The sequence below is a fragment of the Triticum urartu genome, chromosome 2 (genome assembly GCF_003073215.2).
Source record: "Triticum urartu cultivar G1812 chromosome 2, Tu2.1, whole genome shotgun sequence".
Classification (NCBI taxonomy): domain Eukaryota; kingdom Viridiplantae; phylum Streptophyta; class Magnoliopsida; order Poales; family Poaceae; genus Triticum; species Triticum urartu.
The window spans coordinates 203,897,040-203,916,459 of NC_053023.1; the positions used below are offsets into that span (position 1 = coordinate 203,897,040).

The following is a 19,420-nucleotide window of genomic DNA, read 5'->3' on the forward strand; positions in this document are numbered from 1 at the left end:
ATTTCTTTTCCCAGCAAACACCATGGCCGATTTCTTTATCAGCATAGCATTTGAAATTTCACTTCACATCACTGCATTAATCATTGTGATGGATTATAGTAACTCATTAGTCCAACCAAGTTTTATTGAGTTATAAGTTGTTTTAACATATTTTCCCTATATTCAATTGTTGTTTTCTCATGAAAAGACTATAAAAAGTAAGTTTACCACAACACAACTCTAGAGCCGCAGTCTTTTTTGCAGATTTGCGTTGATCTCATCTATGTTTCTCGCCCTATTTCATCGGCGATGTTGCGGACTTGCATCAATCTAATATATCACAATGTGAGCTAGAGAGATCATTCCTCACCCGACTTCCAAAGATTGGCGCCAACACCTGTGCCAATGTCATTGGTATTCTTTTCGCCAGCATCCTATGGGAAAGCTTAGGGTCTTAGGGCTTGCAATGGATTCAACACCAACCTCAGTTGTCTAGGTAGTCATGAAGTTATGGCCTATTAGGGCGCAGTAAGGTAAGAGATTTGTCAACCCGATCAACATTGGCAGGAAGGAGTGAATGAATATGCAATATGTGATAAACAAAACTTTTACGAAATGTTCGGTACAGTGTTAGTCACACAATTGGAAGCAGAGCAGACTAGCGGTGGCTATCAAGAGCATGGTTTTTTGAAATGTGGGTCCAGGCGCACCATTTGTGAACAATAAAATAAAAAATGGTAATTTTTTAAAATAATTCTAAATTACTGCTGACATTGTTCAATCTAGTATCCAAGAATTTATTAAGCTCATCCCGTAAGCACATGTACACATCTTGGTTTTTACCGTTTGAAGATGGAAGAAGATTCGTTCTCTTACCCATTTCAAAGTTAAGCAAGAGATAACTCATAATTTGTTATGCACTCGCACTTGCAGCTTGGGTCACTGAAACTTAATGATAATTACTCACTCCTTCATCCTGAGAAAGGATCCTGGCTATGAAAAAAATGGATCACTAGCTTGCGCAACAAATTGAATGAAACTTCCGTCTGAAGTAAACATTTCAGTCTGGTGTTTGTTATACCATTTAAGGGCACCATCTAAGTTCGAGAACTTTTGATACTTCAAGGCTGCAACACATGCTAAGTGTGACTGAGATTCTTTTTTTTTTCTGACAGGTCCTTTTGTGCTCGAGGTTGAGGTTGAGGATAAACTTTTTCACAAACCACGCTCATGAAAATGCAATACACTTGAATGGTAGATTCTACCACGGAAGTCCATGAATGCTGGCAAATTTGGTTGTAACATACATGACTGCGTGTTCTACTCACGTGTGAAGTTTAACGAAGAAATGACAATTGTGGTATTCTAAAAAAACACCAAAACAAAACTATAAAAAAATCCATGTTTGAACCAATTTGGAGGGCCGATTTTCTTTGTCAAGAATACGACAATTTTCTTTGTCAGGTAGAATGGATAATGTATGTTAACCAAAAATTTAGAATTATTTATTTTTTGCTATTAGATTCTACTATTCAGTTCATCGTATGGTGCCAACCTCAGGTCGAAAGAGCACTGCAATCTGCACATTTTTTAGTAATTATATAAAAAGTCAAACAATTTTAACATTTTTATAGAATCAAATATGATTAAGTATTGTACCGTATAAAATATTTGACCAAGGAATTATTCCTGTTGACTTTAAGGAAAAAAATTATGAGGACAAAGAAGCATAAACAGTACTTGTATATAGCATTTTGATTTGTTTTTTTCTGCCCAAAATAATGTGTACGAGTACAATAATTGATCATATTTAACTTAATTTTTGGGCTTTTTTATAATTACTAAAAAAAATCCGCATATAGGGTGCGCTGGCATCCTGGTTCACCTTGGTATTTCTCACTGCGGAAGCGCCTAAAATCAAACCCTCTGACCCGCCATCAATGGGGGCTCGCCGCGGCCGACGGCGATCTCTCATCTTTCCCTCCGCCACACCGCGTCCTCATTAAGCACACGCGCAAGGTCGCGCCCCCTCGGCATCCAGCAGACGAGCCTCTCTCTCGCCCGCAGGTGCGGCGCCGGCCCATTCCTTCCGCAGTTCCATTCCCACGGGATCTGATCCGGTGACTATTTGCACGCGTCGCCGTCGTCGGGAGCTCGTTCTCGCGGCGCGATTACGATCTTCGGACACCCTTACCCGAGCTTCTCCGCCCGACAACTTCGTCCTCATTCCTCAGCGAGCGCCCTTGGTGAGCTAAATTCTTACTTCAGTCAAACAGAGTTTGCCTGAGCGCGTGTTTCCATCTCATTGCCGGCGAATTTGAGGACTTCTCCTACGCACTTTCTTGGCCAGTTGATTGAAACAGAAGCATGAGAAAGTCACGGATAACTTAACAGCAAGTAGTAATCTCCTAGGAACTCTCATTTTGTTGATTCCTTTCCAAGATTCAAAGAAATGCTGTATTTGGTTGCCTCTTCAGTCTTTGTATACACCTAACTAGATTAACCCGCGGGTTGCTGCAGATGAACTATAAAAAGACTGAAATTGATTGGAGTAGAACCCATAAAGTATACAGGAAAATTAGTTTTGAGGGGATTTTTTCATTGAGTAGAATTCATAAAGTATACAGGAAAGTTAGTTTTGAAGAATCTAAACGGTGTGGCTTTCAAATGAAGAAGATCTGCGGTCCGTTTGGTTTATGCCTCAACTCACCCTACCAAAAAATTGGGCATTCCAAATGCCCTACCACTCAATACACATCAAAATTAAGGTTGAAAACAACAAAGTTGATGTGGCTGAATCATAGAAGAGATAACTAGCAATAACGGCTTTTCAAAAAATAAAATAACTAGCAATAACTGCAGTTAGAGTAGATTAAACTGTATAAGAACATAGGATATGCATGGAAGGAATGTGTCTTGTGTGTATTCATGGGTTTCCGCTTTGATGTTACTTTCCTAGAGTCCAGGGACATCTGTTGCAGCTTTAACCTCGTAGTTTGAGACCGCGGTCTTATCTTTTATGCCGAGTCTTCTCATCACTGCCTTCTTATTAGGGAGCACAGCACATGACGATCCACAGACATGGTATGCCCATAGCCCATTGGAGACATGTTTGATGGTCTCCGCTGGTTGGAAACAGCCTATTTTTTCAGTTATCTGACAGATTTCCATTGTGTTCTGTTAACTACTGCACTACGATTCTCTATTTTTACTGCACCATCACATGAACTGTAGCTATGGGCCATTGTTACTCTGCATCAGAGTAAAACTTAGAAACCAATCATTGTCCAAATCATTTTTCATTTAGGCGCTCTTCGCTTCACCACTCTGATTTTAGGCTCTCATGACATCATTGAATATCAGTTTGTTTAGCTGGATACTTATCTTAATTCCTTTTGTGAATAATTACCGTTTCACAGCTCGCGCTTTCTATTTGTAGTGACCACTCAGTGGATGTAAAATAGTCTGAACGCTTAACAGCAGAAGCCTGGACGGCAGTTCCATTTATACGGCTAAAAACTTCACGATCATTAAGTTACAAGCACAAACTGTTTTATTTATTCACTCAAATACACACAGCAAAGTGGGGCGGAAGTTCCTATGAACTGCAGCTCATCGGAAAAGCATACAACCTCATGTTACCAGTACAATAGTATTGCCACACTATATGGCTATAACATTGTAGCACACAGTTTATTTATCCTCGGCGGCTTATTTCCTGCGCACCTCAATTCTCACAAGTGCCTCTTGACCCTCTCGTAGACTGCATAAGTGATGCACATTATTTTATGAAGGTGGAGAAAGATTTCTACACAGGGGCAAGGAGCACCTCATCCCCGACATCAGTGTGATCTTTAACTGGCAGGTCGGTGTTCTTATCAAAGGGGAATGGCTCCAGTTTTGGCTGCGCTGCTTTCAGGATCATTTCAATTGGCATTTCTGGCTTTGATCTTTCCAAAGGCGCCACTGGATCAACACTTGGGTCATGACCCTGCAAAGAGTTATAGATTATTTAAAATAGGCTTGCAAATGACACATCTGTTTTATTTTAAACATGCATGGGTGGCACTAACCAGGTTAGCATGCATTTTCTCAACAAAAGTTTGGAAAGTGGCATAGTTCTGTCCCTCCAGTAGCTCATTCGATAACCGGAGGTAGGTGAACCCAAACAGTTTGTGCTCAGGAGGGCCATTCTTGTTGATGCCTTTCGGTCTCGCGTTCCTGAGTATTGTGTTGTAAGCAGTGGCATCAAATCGACCGAGTGCGTTTTCGCACGCCACATGTAAACCCTCTCTCCATCCAGCACTCAGCACCTAAGGTTTTTGATGAGAAGTGCTTCAGTGTTTCCGTAAAAGATAATTGTAAATTCCTGAGCCATAAATACTGGGCGGTTGCTAATGCTGTGGTTACCTGTTGGACTAGTTCTTCTGGTGCGCTCTTCGCCTCTTCGCTTTGCTCCGAGTCCCTCATCTCTGCACAAGTGAAGTTCATGCTAGCATGATGCCTTGTGAGCATGCGTGCTATGGTTCTGTAGCCGTCTCTGTCATCTAAGTTGTAGTACCCGGCTGTGAGCTCGGCTGCATGGTTTGGAACCCTGTACCACCAGTGAATGCCAGAGATCTGCAACCAAACATTGGATCATGTCTCATTACATTCTAGATTAAGCAATGTGAGTTGTATATACTTCCTCCTTCCGTAAGCTTATACACTATGTTAGGGTGAATTTGTGCATTTTTTTGTTGTTTATCAGGCACAACTTCTCAACTGAATCATGATTTTTGCAATCTTTTCTACTATAATATACTGAGATCTGTAGGATGGTACTTACTTTTATTGCCAGCTGCACCCTGCATCCCAAGAAGACCTTGTTTGCTTCGTCCAAGACCTTGTCACCGTGCTTGATCAGTTTGTTGGAGTACCATGACAGGAAAAACTTCCCCTTCTCGGTGAGGTATGTTCCGTTGTCCTTGAAGAATTGGGTTTTCTCGGGAGTGTCGTTGTACTCTCCAGCATCGTCTGGCAATTCCCACTCAGGATGGCCAGCCTTTGCCGCTGCTGCTTTGAAGTCTGCTTCCAGGTACTTGTCATAACACTGCAGATTATTATTGTTTTAGTTAAAACAGTTAATTGGAGCCCTTTTGTCTTTACTTGTTATGGTATTATTTTTGCATCCGTTTTAATTCATGCCTGTCTGTTTAGTTGGATGTACATTTGATGTCCACTGCTTTTACCGTTTAATTGTGGGGCCATGGTCTTATGTTTGCTTCTGATACTTTGCTAAAAAAGAGAGCATGATCTCTCAAAAGCCATAAGTTAGTAATGATTTGGAATTGCCATTTTATCCAACATCGCTTATGATCAGAATCACTTTACCACTGGGAGAACCTTTTTCAGTGCAAATCGTCTCTTGGGACAAAGATTAAACTGCCTTTGGTCATCACATGTTACATGTACTCCCTCCGTCCCAAAATTCTTGTCTTAGATTTGTCTAAATATGGATGTATCAAGTCACGTTTTAGTATTAGATACATCCGTATCTAGGCAAATTTAAGACAAGAATTTTGGGACGGAGGAAGTATAAGAGTATTTTGTAAGGACAGAAGAGTATTTGGCAACAAAAAAAAACACTCACGATGAATTCTCCGACGCCCGGGAAGACCCATCCCTGGCTCTGAGGATAGGATGGGTACCTCATCTCTCCAGCCGGGCCAAGTCCCACTTCAATGTCCACGATGGTACCGGCATCCAAGAACTTTTTCATGTTTTCCCTGAAGCTCGTCATGTAATCAGCATACATCTGTCGCAGCCACAAAGACACACTGGGCCTATCAAAATCATAACTATGCTGTTGCCAAGACTCATCTCAGTCATCTAAATCACCATATATGCAGGAGAACTGGAATGGCGATTTAGCTTAGCTAACCTGGACGGCTGTTCTTCCATGGAAGAGAGGCTGGTCATCCACTCCAAGGGTGAGGTACTCGATGTTCCTCGTCCCGCCGCGGTTGGTGTAGAAAATGTCCGGGTCGGTGGCGCCGACGTCGCGCACCCACTGTGGGATGGGGATGTTGACGATGTCGCCGACGTTGCCACCGCACTGGTGGAACGACATGATGGCCTGCAGCTTGAGCCCGGCCTCGTGCACCAGGTCGAAGACCTGCTTGTAGGCGCTCCAGTCGTACGCCTTGGGGCCCTTGCCCTCCACCAGCCCCCACCAGACGTCTATCATGACGCCGTCCACGCCGGCCTCCGTCAGCTTCTTCAGCTGCGCCCTGGTCTCATCGCCCTTCTCGAACTTGTTGTCGACGCTCACGACGTCCAGCTATTCTCACAGTGGAAGTGAAGACAAGGTTAGTGCAAAATACTGCATCTGAGGTCTCAGATCTTGTTGATAAGTTGGGTATCAGATGCACGATAATCTGAGTTTCTAGATCCTTGCAATGGTTTGTCCGTGCCATGGTGCTTAGCGGGAAGAATGGAGCTTACCGGCAGCATAACGTAGACTTGGACATAGTTGGCTAGCATGTTCCCAGCCATTGCGGCTGCTGGCTACAAACACTGGTTTGCGTGCTCACTCACTCACCGAGCTTGGTTTGCTGGGTGTTGCAGGGGAGCTCGAGGGGTCTATTTATACTGCGAAAGAGGGAGGAGGAGGGCGGGTCCTTCTCCAGCGAGGCGAGGTGAACTGCTTGATTTTGGTTACCGCTCACAGCCCAGCTTCAGGGTTGATATCATATTTTCCTTGTCACTAGGAGAAGATTGGGTATCTGAGTGTTCTGATTCGTTCACGTGTGTTTAGAGCGGCAAGCCAACAGTATGTCAGGTTTAAATACGTTATCCGGGGAAAAAAATACAGGGTCGTCACGTATGTACGACTAGGACAAAGTTCTCATTGTCTCTGGATTATGGCAAAAGCCGAAGCCACGAGCCCATAAAATAGTTCTATGTTTCTTTTTACTTCGCATATAAAATTTGTTTAAAGTCAAATTAAGCAAAATTTGACCAAATTTATCTTTAAAATATCAACATCTACAAAATTATATAGCTTGAAAATTTATTTCATGATGCATCTAATGATATTGACTTCGTATTGTTAATATTGACATTACTTTGTTATAAAGTTGGTCAAACTTTATAAAGTTCAACTTAAGACAAATTGTATATGCAGACTAAAAAGAAATGAAGGGGGTATTCTTTTTGTTTATAAGCCAAGTGCAAAAGTAAAAAAAATAAACTCAACCAAACACCCTCTAATATGTGGTGATTTGAGAGCCATGTGTGGTCGCCCACCTCACCCCCTCCATCGACAGGCGTGCGCTCTGGCGATTGATGACGAAGAGGCGAATCTCGGTGCTCTAGCTAGTAGTTTAGGTTTGGGATTTTTAGAACATCTACAGCCGAACAGGCAAATCCACCCCTCTATATGTTCGTGAACACGCCCGCGCATGCCAGCGGATGTAGCCGGACCGCCTCATATGTTGTGCCTAGCAGTTACATACCTCAAATCTGGACTTTCAAATCCATGCACATCCATCATACACGCCAATGTCGCACGTAAATAACAAATATTGGTAGCAAAACATGTAGTTCTTACATAATTTTTTAAGTGCACAACTCAAACATTAGCTCTTTCGTTTCCATTGTGCGTTCACATATGCTCCACAAGATCACTGAGTAGCTACATGTGCACTGATGATCTCAAAGATTTTGATGCATCTGCAGAAAGTTCATAAGTTGCTTTGCATCTTGATTTTTGGGGATTTGAACTTGTTCTTCAGGCGCTTCAAAATCATTGGTTTGGGCTACGCCATCACCTTCATTCTCGACAATCGTATTGTGCAAAATAATACAACATGTTATTAGTTGCCACAAAGTTTTTGATTCCCACATCATTGCAGTTTCACGAATAATTCCCCAACGAGCTTGAAGCACTCCGAATGCCCTCTCCACATCCTTCCTAGTTGCTTCCTACATTGTTGCAAAGTGGCTTTGTTTGTTGCCTTTTGGTTCAGATATGGTCTTTACAAATGCCACCCACTGAGGATAGATGTCATAGGCAAGATAGTATCCCATGTTGCCATTGACGTGCAGTTGCACGGCGGTGATTCTCCATTACAAAGCCTCCTGAACACAGGAGATCCGTTGAAGCATGTTGATGTCGTTGTGAGAACCCGACATTCCAAAGAAAGCATGCCAATACCATAAGTCATGTGATGTCGCTGCTTCCAGTATGATGGTGGCCTTTATGGTGTGACCTTAATATATTCCCCGTAAACCTTTGGGTAGTTTTTTCATTACCAATGCATGCAATCAATTGATCCGAGCAGTGTTGGAAACCCTTCTCCAATAGCCAACAACTATTATGTGTCCTGCACATTTGGTTCTCTTAGATACTCTGCTCCAAACACCTGCACCACGGCGCGGACAAACCTAACAGTAGTATTCAAGCATGTACTCTCCTCCATCCGGACCATCTCACCAATGGCATCAGCGGTAGTACCAAGTGCAAGCATCCTCAGAGCAGCCGTGCATTTCTGCTTAGCAGAGAAAGAAAGTTGGCCGCAACAATCCCTTGTGAGTTTGAAGTAGTCATTGTGTGCCCCTACTCCCTCCACAACGCGCAAAAAACAATGGTTTGCGCATAAGAAAACGACGATGAAACCATGCATCATCTGAAAAAGTTGGTTCCGGAGCAAAGTAGTCCGTGTGCAGTAGCCGTGCTCCGGAGACCCTCAGGTCACTCTTCTCCCTTTGATCGAGCCCTTTAAGTTGACAATATGCTCCACCTGCCGGTCCATTTCCTCTTGCATGCTCATGCCCACTTCTTCGTCTGAATCCGACGAATCGAAGAACTTATCTTCAATCATTTTATCAAGTTCCGTCGGTCCATACTCCTCGTTCGACGAAGCATCAGAGTCCATCACTTTCCCTGCGAATGAACACAAAAAACTGTGTCGGACAATGTATCGAACACATAGAGCGCAAGGGGCAGCTCGAATAGTTGCCAAACATACCATGGTGGCATCCGGGCCGGCGACAATGTCTGCGGGGGCGAACACGATAGAGAGGAATGTTGTGTCGGTGCTGGCGGCACTGTGGCTCGAAACGACTGTGGAGCAAGGGTGGTGGCGTAGCTATGAAAGGTCCGGCACGGAGGAGGAAGAGGTGAGAGAGAAAATGGATTCGGTAGGTCGAGGAGGTGGATTTGATGCAATTTGTGGTGGGGTAGGCCTATCGGATCCGACGTGGACGCGCCCGGGCTATCTGCCCTGTATTTGGACTGGATTGAGGGGTGGCAGTCAGTGTGGGTGTTTGAGGCGCTCGTCTGGGTCAGTTTTTTGACTAGTCGATGACCGAGGCGTTCACCCGGGCGTTGGGCGGGGGGGGGGGGGGGGGGGGGGGGGGGGGGGGGGGGGGGGGGGGGGGGGGGGGGGGGCTGAGGAGCCCGGTTGTAGATGCTTCTAGTCTTTACCGAGGCCTGAGCAAATGGCAGCGCTTCATCTTTGAATTGGTCTTTTGGGTTTTGATCCTCGAATTCATCTGTCATGACGGAGTCGATGGAACTCCAATGTAGATTCCTACAATCTCTTGGCTGTTAGGTTTTCTCGTCATAAGTGCGCGACAGTATCTGGTGTGGTCGATTCAACAGTCACGACAATGGCTTTAGGGCGTTGATCTTCAAGGACATGTGCACGAAGACTTTTCAGTTATCATTAACAAGGTTAGGCCGGCTCAGGTGTGGGGCAGCTACAATGGTGTGTTAACGGCTCGGTCCGACAGTGGTAGTGGTCGTTCGGTGGTCCACCTTGATGTATTTTTTTAATTATGTTTAGAGTGCTTTGTACCTTCGGTTAACTTTTATAATAAAATTGTGTTTTTTTAAAACAAAAGAAAATGTATTGACATGTGACCGTGTACCATCACACATAATGTACTTTCGATGAACTTTGTATCATCAAACGAAAATATCAACACCCCGTTTCCAAAAAGACTAACACTCCGTCAGACGGTTACACAAATAGACCGATCTTCTCTGCTCAGGTGACTATCTTACGGCTACCCAAAGAACCGCATCTGTTGTTTGTACGTACCTATTTCGTGTGTGAAACTGGGCGCAACCGAATTTTATTCCCCGTGTTGGTCGTGCACTGACACTGCTGCAGCATGTTGCAACTCCGGAAAGCTACTTATTAAAAAAAAAAAAACTCCGGAATGCTACAATCACGGCTGGTGCTGATTGCGAGTTCAGATAAACTTAACTTCAGTTTATCCATGGTTTTTACCTTCTTTTTTTAGCTGGCATGCTTTTTTTAACTTTGCTTTTTACTCTTCAGAAAAAAAAATCTTACATTATAGAACCGAGGAAGTACTTTTAAGCAATTGATTCATCAGCAGCTCTCGTACATGTTTGCCATCACGTTGCTATGCCATATGCTCCGTGCACACCTAGACCTTGTTCGACAATCCACCGACTCCGAAAATCTGCGAAGCGAAAAAACTGCAGCTTCATCCGCTCCGGGAGCGGAGTTGTGGAACATAGCAATTACAAACAGGGCATTAACCGCTGAAAGGCGAGACCGGGGCTCCTCCCGCCCAGGCCACGCCGCGCCTTTTGGATGCGGCCGGCGGTTCTCAACATCTCGACCCGGGCGTTCGATGATCTCTGTCGGGCATTCAGTGCTTCCAGTTGGATTAGCTGGCACGTTGCACATGCGCGGTCACAAATCGCAAGGGCATGGGATCTGTCGTTCTCCGTCAAAACCTTAAAACACACTGTGCTGTACCGTGAGTTTGCCGGCCATAACATTGCAAGATTATTTTGATGCTGATAATCTGTGGTGCCGATCGATGATGCTACCGCAAACAGGAGAAATGATCGTGGGGTCTCTTGCGCTCTTGCACGTAGTCGTGTTGACGAACAGCGTAAGCAGTAAAAAAAGGCGTTGTTATCGTGAAATGCGTAAGGTGGATCGACCAGTCGCCAGCTCTGTCGCGTGCGCAGCGCTTAGGGCTAGTTTGGTTCGCTTCCACGTCGCGGGATGCCTGGCCTGGAGCTTCCCTGAAGTCTGCCTGAACTTCGTTTGGTTGGTGTCCTGAGAATTTTGGTGCGAGCCTGGCCTGAATCGCCCAGGCATGAGATTAGCCTGCCAGGCGTCCCCTTCCATCCGCCTGGACAGCAGGCAACATCAGCCTGACGCTGATCCAGCAGGTTATAGATGAGTTATGGGCTGCTTTTTCAGTTTTATGTTTGTTTATTCCTCCCAGGCCCAGCACACAATTCAAACAGCTACCTCTCTAGGCGGCGAAAATCATATATTTGACCTCAGGGCGAAATCAAATCACAAAATGATCTGCTCTCGAAAAAATTTCACTCTGCTGACCCTTTCGTGTGGCGCCCGACAGCTAGGCGCCACACACCACTGTGCAGCGTCTCTGCCTTAGGCGTCGCACCTCCTGCCAGCGTGGCAGCCCTGGTCCAGTTGCGGCCCCACAGACAGCGGTGCAGCGCCCAAGGGATAGGCGACACACTGTGTAATGTGCAGCGCCTATGGCTTGGGCGCTGCACATTGACTTAAGCCGCATCGGGCCAGCCCCTCCCAGCAGTTCTTCCCCCTCTGAGCAGTTGCTCTGTTTACAGAGAGCGGCGGCAGCGGCGCTCCCTTCGGACCCCCCCCCACACCCCTCTCAGATCTGAAGTTTTGAGGCCCGGATTCGATCTCCAATCCCTCCTACTAGGTAAACTCCTATGTTCCCTTTCTTTTTCTCCGTAAATGAGTTGCAATTTTAGGGATTTGCCCAAGATTAGGTGGAACCTTTGATTTGCTTGGTTTGGATCTTTGTTTGCCCAAGATTAGGTGGAACCTTTGACCCCCCCACACTATATGATTCTTGTTAGTGAAACCTAGATTGTAATTTTTTTTAGATATATATGAGATGCCTAGTTTTGTAGATAATTATGAGATGTTGAGTGTTGTAGCTATATGTGAGATGTTGAATTTTTTTAGATATATATTAAATGTTGAGTTTATTTGAAATATGAGATGTTGATTTACTTGAACACATATGACATACTAGATATATACGAGAATTTACAATCATTTATTCATTGTGTGAGAAGGAGATGTTGAGATTCTTGTAGATGAATACATATGAGATGTTTAGATGAACACATATGAAATGTTGAGTGTTTACCGATATTTGAGATGAACTCATATATGTTTATTGTTTGAACTTTGTAAGGATGGTTTGGCTTCTCGACGATGTCTACGACACGAAACACCGGGCCTACATGATGCGCGAGAAGGAGATGGTAATAACGAGTAATCTAAATATTTTGCCTTAAGTTGAAATTTACATGCCCTAAGATTTGTCATTACTTGTTTTTTGCAGAAGCTTGAACCTTTGAAGATTCGGTATCACGGGGTCTCTGGTCCTGCCATGCCTTACGATGAGCGGTACACACCGTACATCAAGCAGGCAGGACTACTCCCGTGGATTCAGTTGGTCAGCCGGTCCACGCCGAATCTGAACGCTCCACTGGTGTCCGCTCTTGCTGATCGGTGGAGGCCGGAGACGCATAGTTTCCATCTTCGGACTGGGGAGATGACCGTGACGCTCGAGGATGTCTCGTTGATCACCGGTCTTGCTATCGACGGGATGCCTCTCTGTATGAGCACCGATTCTGATGGGTGGCGCGAGCAGATGATTGCTCTTATCGGTATGGCTCCTACCGAGGCTGAGGCTGATGTAGAGGAGGGAGAAGAGAAGAAGAAGAAGAAAAGGAAAGCATCCGGAGCTGCTTTCACGTGGATTCAAACTCACTTTGCGACGTGCCCTCCGGATACCACTGATGACATGATCCAGACACTGTTGGAAATATGCCCTAGAGGCAATAATAAATTGGTTATTATTATATATTTCCTTGTTCATGATAATCGTTTATTATCCATGCTATAATTGTATTGATAGGAAACTCAGATACATGTGTGGATACATAGACAACACCATGTCCCTAGTAAGCCGCTAGTTGACTAGCTCGTTGATCAATAAATGGTTACGGTTTCCTGACCATGGACATTGGATGTCATTGATAACGGGATCACGTCATTAGGAGAATGATGTGATGGACAAAGACCCAATCCTAAGCCTAGCACAAAGATCGTGTAGTTCGTATGCTAAAGCTTTTCTAATGTCAAGTATCATTTCCTTAGACCATGAGATTGTGCAACTCCCGGATACCGTAGGAGTGCTTTGGGTGTGCCAAACGTCACAACGTAACTGGGTGGCTATAAAGGTACATTACAGGTATCTCCGAAAGTGTCTGTTGGGTTGGCACGAATCGAGACTGGGATTTGTCACTCCGTGTAAACGGAAAGGTATCTCTGGGCCCACTCGGTAGGACATCATCATATGCGCAATGTGACCAAGGAGTTGATCACGGGATGATGTGTTACGGAACGAGTAAAGAGACTTGCCGATAACGAGATTGAACAAGGTATAGGGATACCGACGATCGAATCTCGGGCAAGTACAATACCGCTAGACAAAGGGAATTGTATACGGGATTGATTGAGTCCTTGACGTCGTGGTTCATCCGATGAGATCATCGTGGAACATGTGGGAGCCAACATGGGTATCCAGATCCCGCTGTTGGTTATTGACCGGAGAACGTCTCGGTCATGTCTGCATGTCTCCCGAACCCGTAGGGTCTACACACTTAAGGTTCGATGACGCTAGGGTTATAAAGGAAGCTTGTATGTGGTTACCGAATGTTGTTCGGAGTCCCAGATGAGATCCCGGACGTCACGAGGAGTTCCGGAATGGTCCGGAGGTAAAGATTTATATATAGGAAGTCCTATTTCGGCCATCGGGGCAAGTTTCGGGGTCATCGGTATTGTACCGGGACCACCGGAAGGGTCCCGGGGGCCCACCGGGTGGGGCCACCTATCCCGGAGGGTCCCATGGGCTGAAGTGAGAAGGGATCCAGCCCAAAGTGGGCTGGGGCACCACTTCCCCTAGGGCCCATGCGCCTAGGGTGAAAGGGGAACCCTAAGGAAGAGTCCCAAGGAGGGAAGGCACCTCCTAGGTGCCTTGGGGGGGAGGGAAACCTCCCCTGGCCGCCGCCCCCTAGGAGATTGGATCTCCTAGGGCTGGCGCACCCCCCCTTTGGGATCCCTATATATAGTGAGGGTAGGAGGGCCTCTTGACACACCCCTTATGCCTTTGGTGCAGCCCTCCCTCTCTCCCAAGTTCTTCTCCTCTCCCGTGGTGCTTGGCGAAGCCCTGCAGGATTGCCACGCTCCTCCATCACCACCACGCCGTTGTGCTGCTGCTGGATGGAGTCTTCCTCAACCTCTCCCTCTCTCCTTGCTGGATCAAGGCGTGGGAGACGTCACCGGGATGTACGTGTGTTGAACGCGGAGGTGCCGTCCGTTCGGCACTAGGATCATCGGTGATCTAAATCACGACGAGTACGACTCCATCAACCCCGTTCACTTGAACGCTTCCGCTTAGCGATCTACAAGGGTATGTAGATGCACTCTCCTTCCCCTCGTTGCTGGTCTCTCCATAGATAGATCTTGGTGACACGTAGGAAATTTTTTGAATTTCTGCTACGTTCCCCAACAGTGGCATCATGAGCTAGGTCTATGCGTAGTTACTATGCACGAGTAGAACACAACACAAAGTAGTTGTGGGCGTTGATTTTGTTCAATATGCTTACCGTTACTAGTCATATCTTGATTCGGCGGCATTGTGGGATGAAGCGGCCCGGACCAACCTTACACGTACTCTTGCGTGAGACCGGTTCCACCGACAAACATGCACTAGTTGCATAAGGTGGCTGGCGGGTGTCTGTCTCTCCCACTTTAGTCGGATCGGATTCGATGAAAAGGGTCCTTATGAAGGGGTAAATAGCAATTGGCATATCACGTTGTGGTATTTGCGTAGGTAAGAACCGTTCTTGCTAGAAACCCATAGCAGCCACGTAAAACATGCAAACAACAATTAGAGGATGTCTAACTTGTTTTTGCAGGGTATGCCATGTGATGTGATATGGCAAAAGGATGTGATGAACGATATATGTGATGTATGAGATTGATCATGTTCTTGTCAAGGGAATCACGACTTGCATGTCGATGACGAGACAACTTCAAGAAGACACGATGATGGAGATCATGATGATGGAGATCATGGTGTCATACCGGTGACAAGATGATCATGGAGCCCAAGATGGAGATCAAAGGAGCTATATGATATTGGCCATATCATGTCACTATTATTTGATTGCATATGATGTTTATCATATTTATACATCTTATTTGCTTAGAACGACGGTAGTAAATAAGATGATCCCTTACAACAATTTCAAGAAGTGTTCTCCCCTAACTGTGCACCGTTGCTACAGTTCGTCGTTTCTAAGCACCACGTGTTAATCGGGTGTGATGGATCCTTACGTTCACATACAACGGGTGTAAGACAGTTTTACACATGCAAAAACACTTAGGGTTAACTTGACGAGCCTAGCATGTACAGACATGGCCTCGGAACACAGAAGACCGAAAGGTCGAGCATGAGTCGTATAGAAGATACGATCAACATAAAGATGTTCACCGACGTTGACTAGTCCGTCTCACGCACAGATCGGACACGGCCTAGTTGACTCGGATCATGTAATCACTTAGATGACTAGAGGGATGTCTATCTAAGTGGGAGTTCATAAGATGAACTTAATTATCTTGAACATAGTCAAAAGGATTTTGCAAATTATGTCGTAGCTCGCGCTTTAGTTCTACTGTTAGTTATGTTCCTAGAGAAAAATTAGTTGAAAGTTGATAGTAGCAATTATGCGGACTAGGTCCGTAAACTGAGGATTGTCCTCATTGCTTCTTAGAAGGCTTATGTCCTTAATGCACCGCTCAGTGTGCTGAACCTCGAACGTTGTCTGTGGATGTTGCGAACATCTGACATACACGTTTTGATAACTACATGATAGTTCAGTTAAACGGTATAGAGTTGAGGCACCAAAGACGTTTTGGAAACGTCGCAAAACATATGAGATGTTTTGAGGGCTGAAATTGGGATTTCAAGCTCGTGCCCACGTCAAGAGGTATAAGACCTCCGATGATTTTCTTAGCCTGCAAACTAAGGGAGAAAAGCTCGATTGTTGAGCTTGTGCTCAGATTGTCTGAGTACAACAATCGCTTGAATCAAGTGGGAGTTGATCTTCCAGATGAGATAGTGATGTTTCTCCGAAGCCATTACCACCAAGCTGCTAGAGCTTCGTGATAAACTATAATATATCAGGGACATATATGATGATCCTTGAGATATTCGCGATGTTTGACACCACAAAAGTAGAAATCAAGAAGGAACATCAATCGTTGATGGTTGGTGAAACCACTAGTTTCAAGAAGGGCAAGGGAACAAAGGGATACTTCATGAAACGGCAATTCAGCTGCTGCTCTAGTGAAGAAACCCAAGGTTGAACCCAAACCCGAGACTAAGTGCTTCTGTAATAAGGGGAACAGCCACTGGAGCAGAATTACCCTAGATACTTGGTAGATGAGAAGGCTGGCAAGGTCGATAGAAGTATATTGGATATACATTGTGTTGATGTGTACTTTACTAGTACTCCTAGTAGCACCAGGGTATTAGATACCGGTTCGGTTGCTAAGTGTTAGTAACTCGAAATAAAAGCTACGAAATAAACGGAGACTAGCTAAAGGTGAGCTGACGATATGTGTTGGAAGTGTTTCCAATGTTGATATGATCAAGCAACGCACGCTCCCTCTACCATCGAGATTGGTGTTAAACCTAAATAATTGTTATTTGGTGTTTGCGTTAAGCATAGACATGATTGGATTATGCCTATTGCAATACGATTATTCATTTAAGAAGATTAATGGTTACTCTGTTTATTTGAATAATACCTTCAAATGGTCTTACACCTGAAATGAATGGTTTATTGAATCTCGATCGTAGTGATACACATGTTCATGCCAAAAGATAGTAATGATAGTACCACCTACTTGTGGTACTGCCACTTAAGTCATATTGGTATAAAACGCATGAAGAAGCTCCATGTTGATGGATCTTTGGGCTCACTCGTTTTTGAAAAGTTTGAGACATGCGAACCATGTCTGTTGGTATATATGCATGAAGAAACTCCATGCAAATGGACCGTTTTGTACTCACTTGATTTTGAATCACTTGAGACATGCAAATCATACCACATGGGCAAGATGACTGAAAGCCTCGTTTTTCAGTAAAATGGAACTAGAAAGCAGCTTGTTGGAAGTAATACATTTTGATGTGTGCAGTCCAATGAGTGCTGAGGCGTGTAGTGAATATCGTTATGTTCTTACTTCACAGATGATTTGAGTAGATGTTGAGTACATTTATTTGATAAATCACGAGTCTGAATTATTGAAAGGTTCAAGTAATTTCAGGGTGAAGTTGAAAGATCGTCGTAACAAGAGGATAAAAGATCTATGATATGATCATAGAGATGAATATCTGAATTACGAGTTTGGCACAGAATTAAGACATTGTGGAAATTGTTTCACAACTAATACAGCCTGCAACACCATAGTGTGATGGTGTGTCCGAACATCATAACTGCACCCTATTGGATATGATGCATACCATGATGTCTCTTATCGAATTACCACAATAGTTTATGGGTTAAGCATTAGAGACAACCACATTCACTTTAAATAGGGCACCACGTAATTCCGATGAGATGACACCGTATGAACTATGGTTTAGAGAAACCTAAGCTGTCATTTCTTAAAAAATTTGGGGCTGCGACGCTTATGTGGAAAAGTTTCAGGCCGATAAGCTCGAACCCAAAGCGGATAAATGCATCTTCATAGGACAACCCAAAAACAGTTGGGTATACCTCCTGTCTCAGATCCGAAAGCAATAAAGGATTGTTTCTAGAATCGGGTCCTTTCTCGAGGAAAAGTTTCTCGCGAAAGAATTGAGTGGGAGGATGGTGGAGACTTGATGAGGTTATTGAACCGTCACTTCAACTAGTGTATAGCAGGGCACAAAGAGTTGTTCCTGTGGCACCTACACCAATTGAAGTGGAAGCTTATGATATTGATCATGAGACTTCGGATCAAGTCACTCCCAAACCTCGTGGGATGACAAGGATGCGCACTACTTCAGAGTGGTACGTAATCCTGTCTTGGAAGTCACGTTGCTAGACAATAATGAACCTACGAGCTATGGAGAAGCGATGGTGGGCCCGGATTCCGATAAATGGCTCGAGGCCATAAAATCCGAGAGAGGATCCATGTATGAAAACAAAGTGTAGACTTTGGAAGAACTACTTGATGGTCGTAAGGCTGTTGAGTGTAGATGGATTTTAAAAGGAAGACGGACAATGATGGTAAATGTCACCATTAAGAAAGCTCGACTTGTCGTTAAGATGTTTTCTGACAAATTCAAGGAGTTGACTACGGTGAGATTTTCTCACTCGTAGCGATGCTAAGAGTCTGTTGGAATTATATTAGCAGTCACTGCATTATTTATGAAATCTTGCAGATAGGATGTCAAAACATTGTTTCCTCGACGATTTTCTTGAGGAAAGGTTGTATGTGATACAACCGAAAGGTTTTGTCAATCCTGAAAAGATGCTAATAAGGATGCAAGGCTCCAGCAATCCTTCTGAGGACTGGAGTGAGCATCTCGGAGTTGGAATGTACACTTTGATGAGATGATCAAAGATTTTGAGTTTATACAAAGTTTATGAGAAACTTGTATTTCCAAAGAAGTGAGTGGGAGCACTATAGAATTTCTGATGAGTATATGTTTTAACATATTGTTGATCGGAAATGACGTAGAATTTCTGGAAAGCATATAGGGTTATTTGGAAAGTGTTTTCAATGGAAAACCTGGATTAAGCTATTTGAACATTGAGCATCAAGATCTATAAGGATAGATCAAAACGCTTAATGGTACTTTCAAATGAGCACATACCTTGACATGATCTTGAAGGTGTTCAAGATGGATCAGTCAAAGAAGGAGTTCTTGCCTGAGTTATAAGGTATGAAGTTAAGACTTAAAGCTCGACCACGGCAGAATAGAGAGAAAAGACGAAGGTCGTCTCCTATGCTTAAGACGTAGGCTCTACAGTATGCTATGCTGTGTACCGCACCTGAAGTGTGCCTTGCCATGAGTCAGTCAAGGGGTACAAGAGTGATCCATGAATGGATCACAGTACAACGGTCAAAGTTATCCTTAGTAACTAATGGACTAAGGAATTTTTCTCGATTATGGAGGTGGTAAAAGAGTTCGTCGTAAAGGGTTACGTCGATGCAAGCTTGACACCTATCCGGATAGCTCCGATAGAGATACCGGATACGTATAATGCAGCAACAATTTAGAATAACTCCAAGTAGAACAGTTATTTGGAATAGCTCCAAATAGAACG

The 19,420-nt window shown here is 44.4% G+C and overlaps 2 protein-coding genes across 6 annotated transcripts; one reads left to right on the forward strand and one right to left on the reverse strand.

Annotated features, from left to right (window-relative positions):
- The first annotated feature begins 1,861 nt into the window (after nt 1-1,861).
- LOC125536774 (protein MAINTENANCE OF MERISTEMS-like) lies at nt 1,862-12,958 on the forward strand. Of its 5 annotated transcripts, XR_007295223.1 has the most exons (7): nt 1,862-2,225; nt 3,033-3,063; nt 3,774-4,648; nt 4,820-5,056; nt 11,618-11,715; nt 12,220-12,289; nt 12,370-12,896. XR_007295223.1 is itself a non-coding variant. In XM_048700028.1 (4 exons), the coding sequence occupies exons 3-4, from the start codon at nt 12,221-12,223 to the stop codon at nt 12,934-12,936; spliced, it is 636 nt and encodes a 211-aa protein (XP_048555985.1). In that variant the 5' UTR covers nt 4,847-5,056; nt 11,618-11,715; nt 12,220; the 3' UTR covers nt 12,937-12,958. The 5 variants fall into 5 exon arrangements, 1 of the variants encoding a protein (XP_048555985.1); XR_007295220.1 differs by lacking the exon at nt 3,033-3,063; XR_007295222.1 differs by lacking the exon at nt 1,862-2,225 and having other exon boundaries at nt 2,232-3,063.
- LOC125536772 (beta-amylase Tri a 17) lies at nt 3,510-6,601 on the reverse strand. Its single transcript, XM_048700027.1, has 7 exons — nt 6,466-6,601; nt 5,903-6,301; nt 5,612-5,776; nt 4,808-5,071; nt 4,390-4,599; nt 4,053-4,292; nt 3,510-3,970 (listed from the first exon to the last, which is right to left on the reverse strand). Exons 1-7 carry the CDS (start codon nt 6,514-6,516, stop codon nt 3,788-3,790), a joined length of 1,512 nt encoding a protein of 503 aa, XP_048555984.1. The 5' UTR covers nt 6,517-6,601; the 3' UTR covers nt 3,510-3,787.
- Nucleotides 12,959-19,420: the final 6,462 nt, after the last annotated feature.